The sequence below is a fragment of the Akebia trifoliata genome, unplaced genomic scaffold (assembly GCF_017979445.1).
Source record: "Akebia trifoliata isolate Shusen 1 unplaced genomic scaffold, ASM1797944v1 Contig00934, whole genome shotgun sequence".
NCBI classification, from domain to species: domain Eukaryota; kingdom Viridiplantae; phylum Streptophyta; class Magnoliopsida; order Ranunculales; family Lardizabalaceae; genus Akebia; species Akebia trifoliata.
Window position 1 is genome coordinate 1,198 of NW_028237348.1, and position 13,922 is coordinate 15,119.

A 13,922-nucleotide genomic window follows, 5' to 3' on the forward strand; every position below is an offset into this window, starting at 1 on the left:
ACAATTTCCTCACAAAGAAACTGAATGCCTTGCATCAAAACTCGATAACTAAAGACAGTGATACATGTGTTGCCGTGTCCCATTAATTGGTCCTATAAGTAATTGATTATTGAGATTCATAAGGTCCATGAGAGTAGAGAGACTAGAAAAAAATATTTGGCACTTGACATAAACACGTTTGAAATCTAAAGGGAGTTTTAGAAAGTAAAACCAGTAAAGCAGCCATGATTGCTTCTTTATTTCTTAAAAAACATAAAATAAAACACCTCAAAGGAATGAAAGTAACAACATTATCTAATCAGTCAGTCATTTGTACATAATGAGGTCTGGGACAACACATCATCCTCTTTGGCTTGAGAATGGAGTGTAAAGCCTAGTTCTAGCTCATCATTCCTACAAATACGAAAGATTAGATTTTTTTATATATTCAATGTCTAGGATTTATGAAAAGATTCAACAGCAACGATCCAATATTTCTTCAAAACTTAAGATTGTGGCTTTGAAGATCAACTCAGAATCAAGCCAACCAGTCTACTTGTATATTCAGATCAGGGAGACACATCGTGAGAGCTTCCCATTGGATGCCCATTTCTTCATCACAAAAAACGTACTTTAGACACCTTAGATTCATAGACGAACTCGGCAATCGTCGCATCATATAACACCATCTCATGTCAAGCTTTCTCAAACTGCATAATTCACCCATCCCTTCAGGCATGCTCTTTAATCCAGCACACCCAGATACATCCAATAACCTTAGCTTGCCAAGCTTTCGAATTGAGTCTGGTAAATCTATTAGATCTACACAACCACGCAACCTTAGAACCTCTAATTCCCTCAAATCTCCAATTTGTTCCGGTAATTCAGTTAAATAAGAACATCCGGTGACACTGAGCTTCTTAAGGTGCCGGATCTTGCAAATTCTGAGGCAATGCTTTCAAATTATAGCAATAGTTTATATCAATCTCAAGGAGATTTGGAAATATATGGGATATGTTGTCGAAAATCCAACCAAGGAGGAAAGTACACTCAACTAGTGATATTTTCTGCAAATTGTTCAATGGCTTATTGATTTTGTCAAGGGAAGGATACTTAATCTTCTCTAACCTTAATATCTTTAGTTGGGATAGATAATCAAGAGAAGACAACCCAATTAGTTCTGGATCGTGAGATTCACGATTTGAAATGATCAGAACTTTCAAATTGCTCATTTTCTTGACGACCATTGGTAAGATGAACTCCCTACTTAAAATACCAGTAGAAGAGGTTTTATGCTTATGAAGAAGATCAACACCTTGAAATTGCTCATTTTCTAGATAAACTCTGGAAATGATCAGAACCTTCACTTTAGGAAATTGCATCTTGATCCATCCTGAAGAAAGCATTTCATCTGCAAAATGTACTCCATAAGTTGATGAACAACAATGAAGCAGTTATGTACAATTGAACAAAGACAAACAAACCTGTCTGGATAGACACTAAGCAGGCATCAAAGGGTTGGTCTTCTTGTTCCCGACTCTTGGTGAGAAGCAAGAAGAAGGATCAGTTACTCTATAGTTACAGTAACAGCTATGTAATCTTAACCAATCCCAATCTGATTAGAGTCAGTTATTATTGTAACAGTCAGATTTGTTATTTCTGTTATGCCAACTGTTATAACAGCTGGCTATTGGTTGTAAGATTACTCTAAGATAAATACAATTCATCTCTATCTCATATTATGAGTTTAGAGTTTCAGAAATACATTCTTTCATTTTCTATCTTGGTATCAGAGCTTTAGATCTTCTAATCATGTCTTCTGCTAGCTCTCAACCTTCATCTTCCTCAGGTTCGATTGGTTCTGGTCAAGGATCAACAGTGGTGTCTATCCCTGCCTTTCAGATGCTTAATCATACCTTGCCAGTGAAGCTTGATCGATCGAATTACGTTCTGTGGAGATCACAGATGGACAATGTGATTTTTGCCAACGGATTTGAAGAGTTCATCGAAGGAACTTCCGTTTGTCCTGAAAAAGAATTGAGTTCTGGTGCCATTAATCCTGTCTTTGTTGCTTGGAGGAGACAGGATCGCACCATCCTCAGTTGGATCTATTCCTCTCTAACACCAGGTATCATGGCTCAGATAATTGGCCACAATTCTTCTCATTCTGCCTGGGTAGCGTTAGAAAAGATTTTCTCCTCTTCTTCAAGAGCTCGTATTATGCAACTAAGGCTTGAATTACAAGTCACAAAGAAGGGATCTATGTCTATGATAGACTATATCATGAAAATTAAAAGTGCTGCAGATAGCTTGGCAGCAATTGGTGAACCTGTATCTGATCAAGATCAGGTTATGAATCTTCTTGGAGGTCTTGGTGCAGAGTATAACTCTGTTGTTACTGCTGTCAACACAAGAGATGACACGATCTCTCTTGAAGCAGTCCATAGCATACTGCTATCCTTCGAGAATCGTCTAGAACAACAAAGTTCGATTGAAAATATTTCTGGCATGACTGCTAGTTTTTCATCATCTTCTAATAACAGAGGTGGTGGAAGGAAGAATTACTATGGTGGCCGTAGTCAAGGAACTACTACAGGCAACAATACCAATTCCTATTCCAATAGAGGTCGAAGCCGAGGAGGCAGAAATGGACAAGGGAATTCTGGCTCGAATGATCGACCTCAGTGCCAATTATGTGGTAAATTTGGTCATACTGTTCAAGTTTGTTATCATAGATTTGATGTTTCTTTTCAAGGAGTACAGAATAACAATCCTCAATCACCTGGGACTCAAAATAATGTTCCTGCCATGGTTGCCTCCACTAACATTCCTGCAGAAGAGAGCTGGTTTCTTGACTCAGGTGCTAGCCATCATCTTACTCAGAATGCTACTAGTCTTAACAATGTCACCAGCTATACAGGAGCAGATTGCGTGACCATTGGAAATGGTAAGAGGCTGTCTATCTCGAATTTTGGTTCTAAAGATTTAATAACTAATTCTCATTCTTTCAATCTTAGAAAAGTTTTCCATGTTCCCTTCATCTCAGCGAATTTGATAAGTGTGGCTAAGTTTTGTTCTGACAATAATGCTTTGATTGAGTTTTATCCCAATTCTTTCTTTGTGAAGGATCAACTTACGAAGAGGGTTCTTGCTCAAGGCAAGCTTGAAAATGGACTCTACAGGTTTCCTGTTTTTAGTTCAAAGAAAGCATATGTTGCTGTTAATAACTGTCAAGAACATGTATCTGATAGTTCTTCTTTTGTTACGAATAATCAGCTTTGGCATCATAGGTTGGGCCATCCTCATTCTGATATTGTTAACAGAATCTTGAATATCTGTAACATTTCTTGTTCTATTAATAAAAATCAGATTTGTTCATCATGTCAATTAGCCAAAAGCCACAGATTACCTCTGCAATTGTCTAATTCTCGTGTTTCTAAGCCACTAGCATTGATATACACTGATATATGGGGACCTGCTCCTGTTAAGTCTACCTTTGGGAGTAAATATTTCATTCTTTTTGTTGATGATTATTCACGATATACCTGGTTCTATCCTTTACAAACAAAGGATCAAGCCTTGCCTATTTTCAAACAATTTAAGGTGCAGGTGGAAACTCAATTTGAAACTAAGATTAAATGTCTTCAGTCTGATAATGGGGGAGAGTTTCGTGCCTTTCTTCCTTTCCTTCGAGCTGCTGGTATTCAACACAGGTTCTCATGTCCTTATACTTCAGCTCAGAATGGTAGAGTTGAGCGCAAACATAGACATGTTGTGGAGACTGGTTTAGCTCTTCTTTCGCATGCTTCCATGCCATTTAAGTATTGGCAATATGCTTTTCAAACTGCTGTCCATCTTATCAACAGGATGCCGAGTAAGGTCTTACATTTTGATTCTCCATACTCTCTTATTTTCTCAAAACAGCCACACTACAAGTCCCTTCGCATATTTGGTTGTTTATGCTATCCTTTTGTTCGTCCCTACAACAACCATAAGCTTCAGTATAGATCTGTTCAGTGTCTCTTTCTTGGCTATAGTCCTAATCACAAAGGGTACTTGTGCCTTGATTACAAATCTGGTAGAGTTTATATTACTCCTCATGTTGTTTTTGATGAGAGTGTGTATCCCCTGAAATCTATGCTTGTTGCGGCCACACAGACTGCCGTAGACACCCAATCTTTACCTCCTGCTCTTATATCTCTTCCATCTCAGCCTACTCATTCTTCAACATCAGTCTCAAACACAACTCCAGTCCCAATTATTGATTCTACATCTCCTTCAGATAATTCTATTGCTCCTTCACCATCTCAACCTTCTGCTCCTACACCTCCTCCAGTTCAACGAATGACTACCAGGGCCATGAGAGGTATAACCAAGAAGAAGCAAATTCTAGATCTCACAGCAGTCAAGACCACAGAACCATCCACTTTAAAACAAGCTCTCAAGGATCCCAAATGGATTTCAGCAATGCAAGATGAGTTAGCTGCTCTTTACAAACACAATACCTGGAATCTTGTCGATTTGCCTGTTGGTTCTAATGTTATAGGATGTAAATGGGTTTACAAACTCAAGCATAAACCTGATGGAAGTATAGAGAGATACAAAGCCCGTTTGGTAGCAAAGGGGTTTAACCAAACTCATGGGCTAGACTACTTTGAAACTTTCAGTCCTGTTGTTAAAACAGCCACCATTCGCATTGTTCTAACAGTAGCTCTCAGCTTCAATTGGATTATTCGGCAATTAGATGTTCACAATGCCTTCTTGAATGGGGACCTCGAAGAAGAAGTATTCATGGCCCAACCACCAGGTTTTGTTCACTCTCAATATCCAACCAAAGTGTGCAAATTAAACAAAGCCTTGTATGGCCTAAAACAATCACCAAGGGCTTGGTTCACAAAGTTGAGTACTGCTCTCTTACAATGGGGATTTAATTTCTCTCGAACAGACAGCTCTATGTTTACTCATTTTGGTAAAACCTCAACACTTATTGTCCTTGTTTATGTCGATGATATAATCATAACAGGAAGCTCTCCGACCATGGTTTGTAATCTGATAGCAAAGCTCCATTCTGCCTTTGCCTTGCGAGATTTGGGGAATCTGTCCTATTTTTTGGGCATAGAGGTATCATATGATCAAGGATCAATGCACCTAGCCAAACTAAGTACATCTCTGATCTTCTTCACCGCACAGAAATGATTGCTTCTAAACCAGCCAAAACTCCACGAGCAATCGGGAAGACCTTATCTAAATTTGATGGAGAGCTGATGGAGGATGTTAAGATGTATAGAAGTATAGTGGGTGCCTTACAATATGTAACCATGACACGTCCTGACATTGCCTTTGCTGTTAACAAGGCTTGCCAGTTTATGCAACCCTACAACAGCACATTGGCTTGCTGTCAAACGTATTCTCCGGTATTTGCGAGGCACTATGACTGAAGGTCTTCGCCTACAGCCATCCTCAAGTCTAACTATTGAAGCATTCTCAGATGCAGACTGGGGCGCAAATCCTGATGATAGACGCAGCTCTAGTGGGTATCTTGTTTATCTTGGACAAAACTTGATCTCTTGGTCAGCTTCTAAACAGAGAGTTGTCTCTCGAAGCAGTGCAGAGTCCGAATACAGGGGGCTGGCCATAGCTACTGCAGAAATAGTGTGGATTCAAGCATTGCTGAAAGAGTTGTGTGTTACAGTTGCTCAAGTTCCTATTCTCTGGTATGACAACATAAGTGCTTCTTATATGGCCAAAAACCCAGTTTTTCATGCTAGAACAAAGCACATTGAAATAGATCTTCATTTCATTCGAGATCAAGTTCTTAGGCAACAAGTTCTCCTCCAGTTTGTTCCAACTGAAGCTCAACCAGCAGACTTGCTCACGAAGCATCTCACAAGCTCCAGGTTCATGTCCTTAAAGTCATACCTTTGCCTCGTTCCTAGACCCTTTCGCTTGAGGGGGGATGAGAAGCAAGAAGAAGGATCAGTTACTCTATAGTTACAGTAACAGCTATGTAATCTTAACCAATCCCAATCTGATTAGAGTCAGTTATTATTGTAACAGTCAGATTTGTTATTTCTGTTATGCCAACTGTTATAACAGCTGGCTATTGGTTGTAAGATTACTCTAAGATAAATACAATTCATCTCTATCTCATATTATGAGTTTAGAGTTTCAGAAATACATTCTTTCATTTTCTATCTCTTGGGAATCTTGTCTTTTCTTTGGTCCATCATCAGTCTCTTTCTTTTGTTGATATCTTGACGATCCCGACTCTTATAAATAGCCAAATCTCGGAGAATATCATGTTGAGTAACAAATAACTCATTAAAGTTTCCATCAATCTCCCCTGCATCTTTTCTGATGAACAAAGAGAGAGAGAGAGATAACACCATGTCCAATATGTTGGTTGATGAATGCAGTACTAATAGCAATCAAGGAAATATGATTAATTTTAATTATTCATTTACAATAACACATCACTTGGGAAAGTTTTGGCAAATTGGTTGTCATACTTCTGGTTAATACTAAACTAGAAGGTGACAAATTTTGATTAAAGGGTTTTTGAAGATTAAATAGTAAAAAAAATGATACTTTTGTAATTTTGAAAATTAAGCAACGTGATTAGGTTGCAATTTCTTGGTTTTTACCTGATTATATTAAATTTAAATATACAAGTGGGGGATTAATGGTCACTCGAATTTTGGTCTCGAACCACTTCTACTCCGCCTTCTCTTATTATAATAGTAAACATGTTTATATTAAATCAATCAGCAATATCGTCAAACAGAGAAAATCATCTATAGTAAAATATGGAGAAGAGCAACATACCCAACGCTTTCATCCAGAAGATTAATGAGATTTCGGGAGGATAGTTTAAGGAGGTTGTCATAAGCCTTATCATCATCTAGTTCATAGAATTCAGCCCAAATGTCTATAAGAACAGAAGCGGGGATCCTCTGGTCCTCGGAAAACAAACCCAAATCCAAGAAGCACTCTCGAACATCATCATCTAAGAAATCTAAAGAGGCTGCAAGACATTCCAAACGATCCTTTTCCATATCGAAGATGGAGAAGCCTTTCTCCAAAGTTTTCTCTATGCTTTTCCACTTCCTTGCAGGCTCTCCACGCAGTGAGCTAGCGATCACCTTAAGAATCAGGGGTACTCCCTTGCAACCACTTACTATCTATAATTTGATAACAATCAAGTGCAATGTGTTATTTTCTTTTTGTAGAAATCATACAAGAAAAAACAGTATACACATAATACTAGGGAAGGGCATCGCTAAATATTAATTTGAATAAATCAAAATTCAATACTAATCAAAAAAAAAAAAAAAAAAATCAAGGCTCATATTTGCAGAGGTCAACTTTTTAATTATTCGAAACATGTAACATTTTCAAAAACAACGTGGGTATGTGGGTGTACGTACGTGCGCGTGTGCAGAGTGGTGGGTGTATGGATCCGTGCATGCACGTGTAGGCACACTTTGAAATACAAATCACGAAAGGGCATCACTTTGGAACATTAAGTTGAGTAAATAGGAAGTCAATGTTCATTTTTGCAGGGATGTACTTTCTTTAATTATTCGAGAACTTGTGACATTGAAAAAACATTGAAGCGCCCATCCCGCTTCAAAATTTTGGTAGAATACTCTCATTTTGATTGCATGTGCTATCTTCATGGAGGTATCTCAAATATTGATAAAAAGTGGGGATGTGAAATAAATACAAAAAGCCATGTGTCATGTTACGAGGAGGGTTCCTCCAAAATTTTGAAGCGGCCTAGCCACTTCAAAGTCGGGACTCTATAACATTTATTTTTAGAAAACAACGTAGGCACGTGGAGGGTGTGTGGATCCATGCGTGCATCTGCATGTGCTTGTGCACGTGTGAGTGTGAGTATTATGGGGTTGATACCTAAGGTTCTACATGGAAATGTTCATATTCCATACGACTTGATGTATGTAGATTGTAAGCATACATGTATCACAGATAAATACGATACCTTTTTCACACAATCTTCATCTGGCCTCTCACAGCTTTCATCTTGTGAGAACTTTAAGCAACGAAAGAGCCTCATGGAATCTAGGTCACTCAACATTTTCAAAGAATATGTAAAATGAAAAGATTTATATTTTTTTTTTGATGTAACCAATCTTATGTTGTATAGTTCTGAATGCAAACTTCTCAAGGAATGATTCTTCCCAGACATCATCCAAGACCAGCAATATGGGTTCTTTTTTCCACTTCATCATGTGTCTCAGCTGCTTCTCTGCATCTTCGTCATTTTGAAATTTTGTCAACTGATTTCCAACGCCCAACCGTTTAAATATTCCCTCTACGATTACTTTAAAGTCGGGTAAGCTTGAAATGGTTAAGAATATGATATTATCCTTGAATCTTTCTGTAAAAAGAGAACATCAGAAAAGTACTTAGTAAAAAGGAAAATAACTTCACGTTAATCATAAATTGAAAAGAGCATAACCTCGCGATCATAAATCAGAATACCTATTACGACACCAATTCAAAAAATTTATGACGGGCACTCCATTGAGCACTTTCATTATCACGGAATAAAAGGGCTGTTTCAATGGTTAAAACACACTTTTAAGTCCACTCTGTTTTTACTTTTTTTGGGTAATTTGGAGCCTGGATTTGTTTTAGAAGGTCATTAGTAAGTATTCTAGTGTTAGTAGAGGAAGTTCAGACAAAATTGAATTTGTTTTTAGAAAGTTTTACTATTTTGGATTAGTAGAAGTTGAGCCAAATTACAAGTTTAAAAGTCTATTTAAATGATGGCGAGCGATAATGTTTAAATATCGTATTGGCTCAGCTGATACCAATACGTATTCTGATATTTCAAACCATAGTGAGAGATACATTTTGCAACACCTAGACTATCAAAGATGAATAAAGTGATCTCCATCTTTTCACCATGATTCAATTGTGTATAAAATTCAATGTGAAATTTTTTAATCTACTAAGAAAAACCATATAACCCTAAGTTAAAATTCAATGTTCAATATGAATTTTAAATAGATAGATATACCTTTCACTTGTTTGTCTCGACAAAGCTTAGCAGCCAATGTTGTCTTCCCAGATCCACCAATTGCGCACAATCCGATCATACTCACATCGTCTCTAAATAACTCCATCTTTAATTCTTCAATTGGCGCATCCATTCCAACTGAAAAATTAGGGATTTCAGGAACCGCACACCAACAATCGTTCTGATCCACTTCTCCACTCACACCATTAGTGATATGGGCCAAAATCCGTTTCGTATCGCTCAAAATTTCAACGTTTACCTTCAAAGAAAAAAACCCACACAACGAACCATTCAATTTTTCTAATCTCTTGGCATACCAATGCTTCTTGAAGAAGTTGAACCTTTTAATCCTCGAGCATTTACAAACCAAATCCTTCCCTTCCTTCAATTCTGAAATTAAATTATCGATATCAATATTTGTTGGACCATCTAACAGTTTAATAATTTTGATTTTGGGAATTATAGTTTCCAGAGTAGATTTGAGTGTATCCATAGAGTATTTGAAGGTGGAGGTCTTATGTTTCGCTTCTAAGATTGCTTTCAACAACTCGCCTGCAGCTGCACCGGCCGCAGCTCCTGTTAGAAGCCCGTCCATTTTTAATTCTAACTTAGGTTGTGTTCATCGTTCTAATATTAAGTTTTATAAAGATGATCTACAGTTCGACCAGGATATTTCAAGGAAGTACGATGGGGGCAAAAAATTCAAAGTTTGAAAGAATTCCAAAAACTTCAGGAAATTTCAAGGAAGAACGACGGCGGCTAAAAAAATTCAAAGTTTGAAACTTCAAAAAAGAATTCCAGAAACTTCAAAATTAAAGCAGACCCCATCCTTTGAATTACACGTAGTAATTTCATGGAGGTAATTCTAGACAAATTCTACGAGTTTAATAACAAGGAGGGTTGGTAGAAACATGATCCAATGAAATAGGATTGTAAAGGATAAATTGAATGAATTTAAAAATAAAAAAATAATTATTTTTCACCGTTAAATTTTATTTTGAAATAGGATTGTAAAGGATAAATGAATGAATTTAAAAATAAAAAATAATTATTTTTCACCGTTAAATTTTATTTTTAAATTTGTGTAGTTGGTACTACTACACAGATTTAAAAGTTAGTGTGCAACCAATGATTAGTAGTGTATGACTGGTCATTCTCTAAATTAATGATAAACTGACACGATTAACTAATGTGGTTGATGTGTCATGTACATGGAATCATAGATTTTGTTACTTGTGCATCCCTAAGAAAAAGGCCTATGGTCTGTCCACATTTCAAACAACGCTAACTGTATTTTTCTCAATAATTTCTCACCATTGACGTTTGTGATGTATAAGTTTCTACGAACCCTCCTTCGCGTTTTGTAATTTTTTTCCAATGGGAGCACTTAAAACTTGTTCTTCAAGAAAACTTAAAAAAATGCATAAAAATTATTTGGAAAAAATTATGAAGTTTCTAAGATCCCTCTTGAATAGTGATGAAGAAAATAAAATTATTTGGAAAAAACTATGAAGTCTCAATAATTGCTCAGAAAAAACATGATAAGGTTATGGGGGTAATAGCACTTATGTGGGGACCAACTCTTAATTAAGGGTTTTTGTTAAAAGAATTGACTAATTATAAGAAGACCAAAGTGGTAGGATTATTGTAAACTTAAAGAAAAAATAAAAAAAATAAAAAAGAAGGGATTGTTTTAAGGAAAAGTACAAGAGGGTTTAAAGTGTAATTTCTTTTAAGAAAATTCAAACACATGTGAACTTGTAATTGCTTAATAAAATTGGTCTGAACAGAATTATATTTGGCCGTGGGTGACCCTTGTACTAGGTAAAATATCTTTTTGGCCGTGGGTCACCCTTGACTAGGCAAAAAAAATACCTTGAATATAGGTGAGGTACAATCAAGCCAAAAAATGACCTACCCATTAGTCACCCACAACCAAGCTTAAAATCTAAATTTGAAATGACCCCTTGGACTTTGTGACTACTTGAAAGTCATTGTAGCATGATTTATAAAGTAAGATTTGTTCAAGTAACGAACTTGAAAAAGTAAGGGAGTTTTTGTAATAAAATTGCAACAGATATGCCCGGTAAATGTCTTAAAAAATATATATATTCTTGACCCATGTTTTAATTATATATATTTTGTGCAAGATTGAATTTTCGAAGAACCTGTTTTCTTGGAAGTTTCCTTGAAGAAGATAAGAAGTTTCTTTTTGAGAAAAAAATTACATATTCTTAATCCGTTTTAATTAAGAGGGCTGATTTTCTAACTAGAAAGTCTTCACTTTGTCCATACTCGGTTGACATGGAACTATAGATCTCTTTCCTTGGGATACACTAATACAATTTTCCATAAGAGATGTGCAGTTGTGCATCTCGAGGAGAGAGATCTATGGTTCTTTGTGTAATTGCATTTTGAAGTTTAACTTTTTGATTCGTTTTTTTGTTTCAATTACACCTGTTTTCATAACAATTATTACATCACCCTTTTTTGATAAGAAAAACTAGAGCTGAAATTTTTATGTTTTACTATTTCTTAGAGTTTTTTGGTATGTGGTCCTGTTTCCTGGAATTGTTTATCTCATTATTTGGTTTAGGGGGCTGCATTCACGAAGTCAAAGAGTATTTTCTGGTTTGTCAGATTTTTTAGGGAAAGGAACTCTCGCGTCAAGAAAGTTATTGTATCAATAATGGTTTTTTTTTTTTTTTTTTTTTTTTTTTTGCGTAAAGTGTTTGAAGAGTTTAAAGGTGTATTTTTTTTATTTATGATTTAATGGTTAGTGGGATTGAGTTTGTAGAATCACCCCTATGTAACATTGGTCATTGGCCCTTGTCACTGTTTGCATTTACTTATCCAAAAAACACACATACAAGGGCCTGTTAGGATGGACATAGAATGAAGGCCAATATGCCAAGTTTTAAATAAGATGGGAAAAAATTTTCAAGTAATCATTCGCATCAAAATTAAAGTAAATCCCATCCTTTAAATTACACGTAGCAATTTCACGGAGGTATTTCAAATATTGATAGAAATGTAGTGTAATGAAATAAATACAAAACGCCACGTGTTGAATAACAAGGAGGGTTGGTAGAAACATGATCTGATGAAATGGTGGTTGTAGAGGATAAATTATATGAACTTAAAAACAAAAAATAATTATTTTCACCGTTAAATTTTATTTTTAAATTTGTGTAGTTGGTAGTCGTTTGTTTTTAAAGGTTAGTGTGCAACTAATGATTATTTTTCACTGTTAAAATTTTCTTCGCTTAGGTTGTATCCTTAAATTTTTTATTTTGCAACACGCACTCCTAAAACAACGAGATCATAATTTTTAGCAAATAAATTTAAAATGAGATATAAGAATGGTTGTAAAACTCATTCGAGACTGAGACGTATCGCCCGAGTTAACTCGGTATCGGAGCTGAACGAGACCAACTCACAAAGTCACTTTTTTGACCGAGATTTAGGACTCACGTTCAATATTTTGATTTGTCTCATGAGACGTCTTAAATGTATCAGAAAATTCGTCCGAGACGACTCGGTATCAGGTTTGGACGAAAGCGAGATGCGAAACCAAGTTTTAAAACCATGGATATAAGCAAGTTTTAAAAGAACCAGCTTGGTTAAAGCCAGATGTACCTGTCGAGAGCGTGACCTGGGTTCAAAACTCATCTTGTGAACTAATTATCGACCACCAATCTGCTCGCTCATTAGAAAAAAAAAATCTAACAAGCTTCCATTTGTAGAATGTACCTCCAGATCAGAATTTGGATTGGGATTTATAGGATATTTTCTATGAGCTCGCTTCAAGTCCTATGATACATAGTTACTGTGTACAAGTTGGCATACATTTTGACAAAAGCTACCATTGTACTACTTAGCAAGCGAGCAACTTTGTATATTTTTAAATTTATATACTTTAGTAAAGTTTCAATTAAAAGTCGGACCAAATCAGTTGTCTTGCTAGTATGATTAACAAAATCTGTGGGATTGGTGAATCACTGATTTTATGAGTCTTATCTTTTTATAAAATAAACCTTGATGGTAATTGAGAATTTTTTTTAATAATTTCTTTAATAAAATAAGTCGATACAATTAAATTGAATCAAGGTCCAATCAATTTCTTACTTTTTTGAGAAAATTACTTAAAAAACCCTGACGAAGGGACTGCTTTTTAAATTGTCCATATATTTTGGACAGTTTCTTAATAGTCCATTTAGTAAACATTTCTCATTCTAAACAGTCATTAAACCTCGTCTCCCACATTTCTCATTGAATGTTTTAACCGTTCAAACTCATCATTTTTATCCAAAAAATTGAATTTTTGACATCTCAATCGAGTTTTGAAGACTCAATTCTGTCGAAAAGGATTTAAAAAGGTAAAAAGAAATCATTTTCAAGGGTTTTTTTTCAAGGTAATGATGCCGATTTCTCAAAGGGGAAACAGATTTAGACAATTTAAATATTTGTAAAGCCATGAACTGAGCATGAAACAAGAATGATTAAATGACCCTAATCAACTAAAGAGTGAAACTTTGCTACACTAACCCTGTACCAATGCAATTTTCCAATCATTATGTGTACTGGTTTACAGGGGCGCTGCCAGCTTCATTGTTTTCTCTCCTTTGTGGGTTAAGGTTTGTGTCTTTTCCATAGGCAAGAACAATTAATAATAGTAAGCTGAGAAGCATTAATTAGAAAGTAGAGTTTATCTCATGAGACTAGAACATCTCACAACAAGGAAAGGAGCTATACATAGATACTCTATCAGGAAATCGAACTTATGAGCCATACTATCAAAGTATGAAATGGAGAGAATAGGAGAAGGATGTCAAAGAACAAATTTGGTCTCATTCCAAAGAGGTGATCATCAAAACAATCTCTTTACAAATGATGA

The 13,922-nt window shown here is 35.8% G+C and overlaps 1 protein-coding gene across 1 annotated transcript; it reads right to left on the reverse strand.

Annotated features, from left to right (window-relative positions):
• Positions 1-273: 273 nt before the first annotated feature.
• On the reverse strand, positions 274-9,620 carry LOC147380842 (putative disease resistance protein At5g66900). Its single transcript, XM_086431176.1, is given in 10 exon segments — positions 274-923; positions 925-1,390; positions 1,464-1,518; positions 5,001-5,081; positions 5,168-5,353; positions 6,174-6,333; positions 6,805-7,160; positions 7,982-8,132; positions 8,134-8,380; positions 9,026-9,620. Coding segments are annotated over 10 exon segments (2,703 nt in total). The 3' UTR covers positions 274-517.
• Between the last annotated feature and the right edge of the window lie 4,302 nt (positions 9,621-13,922).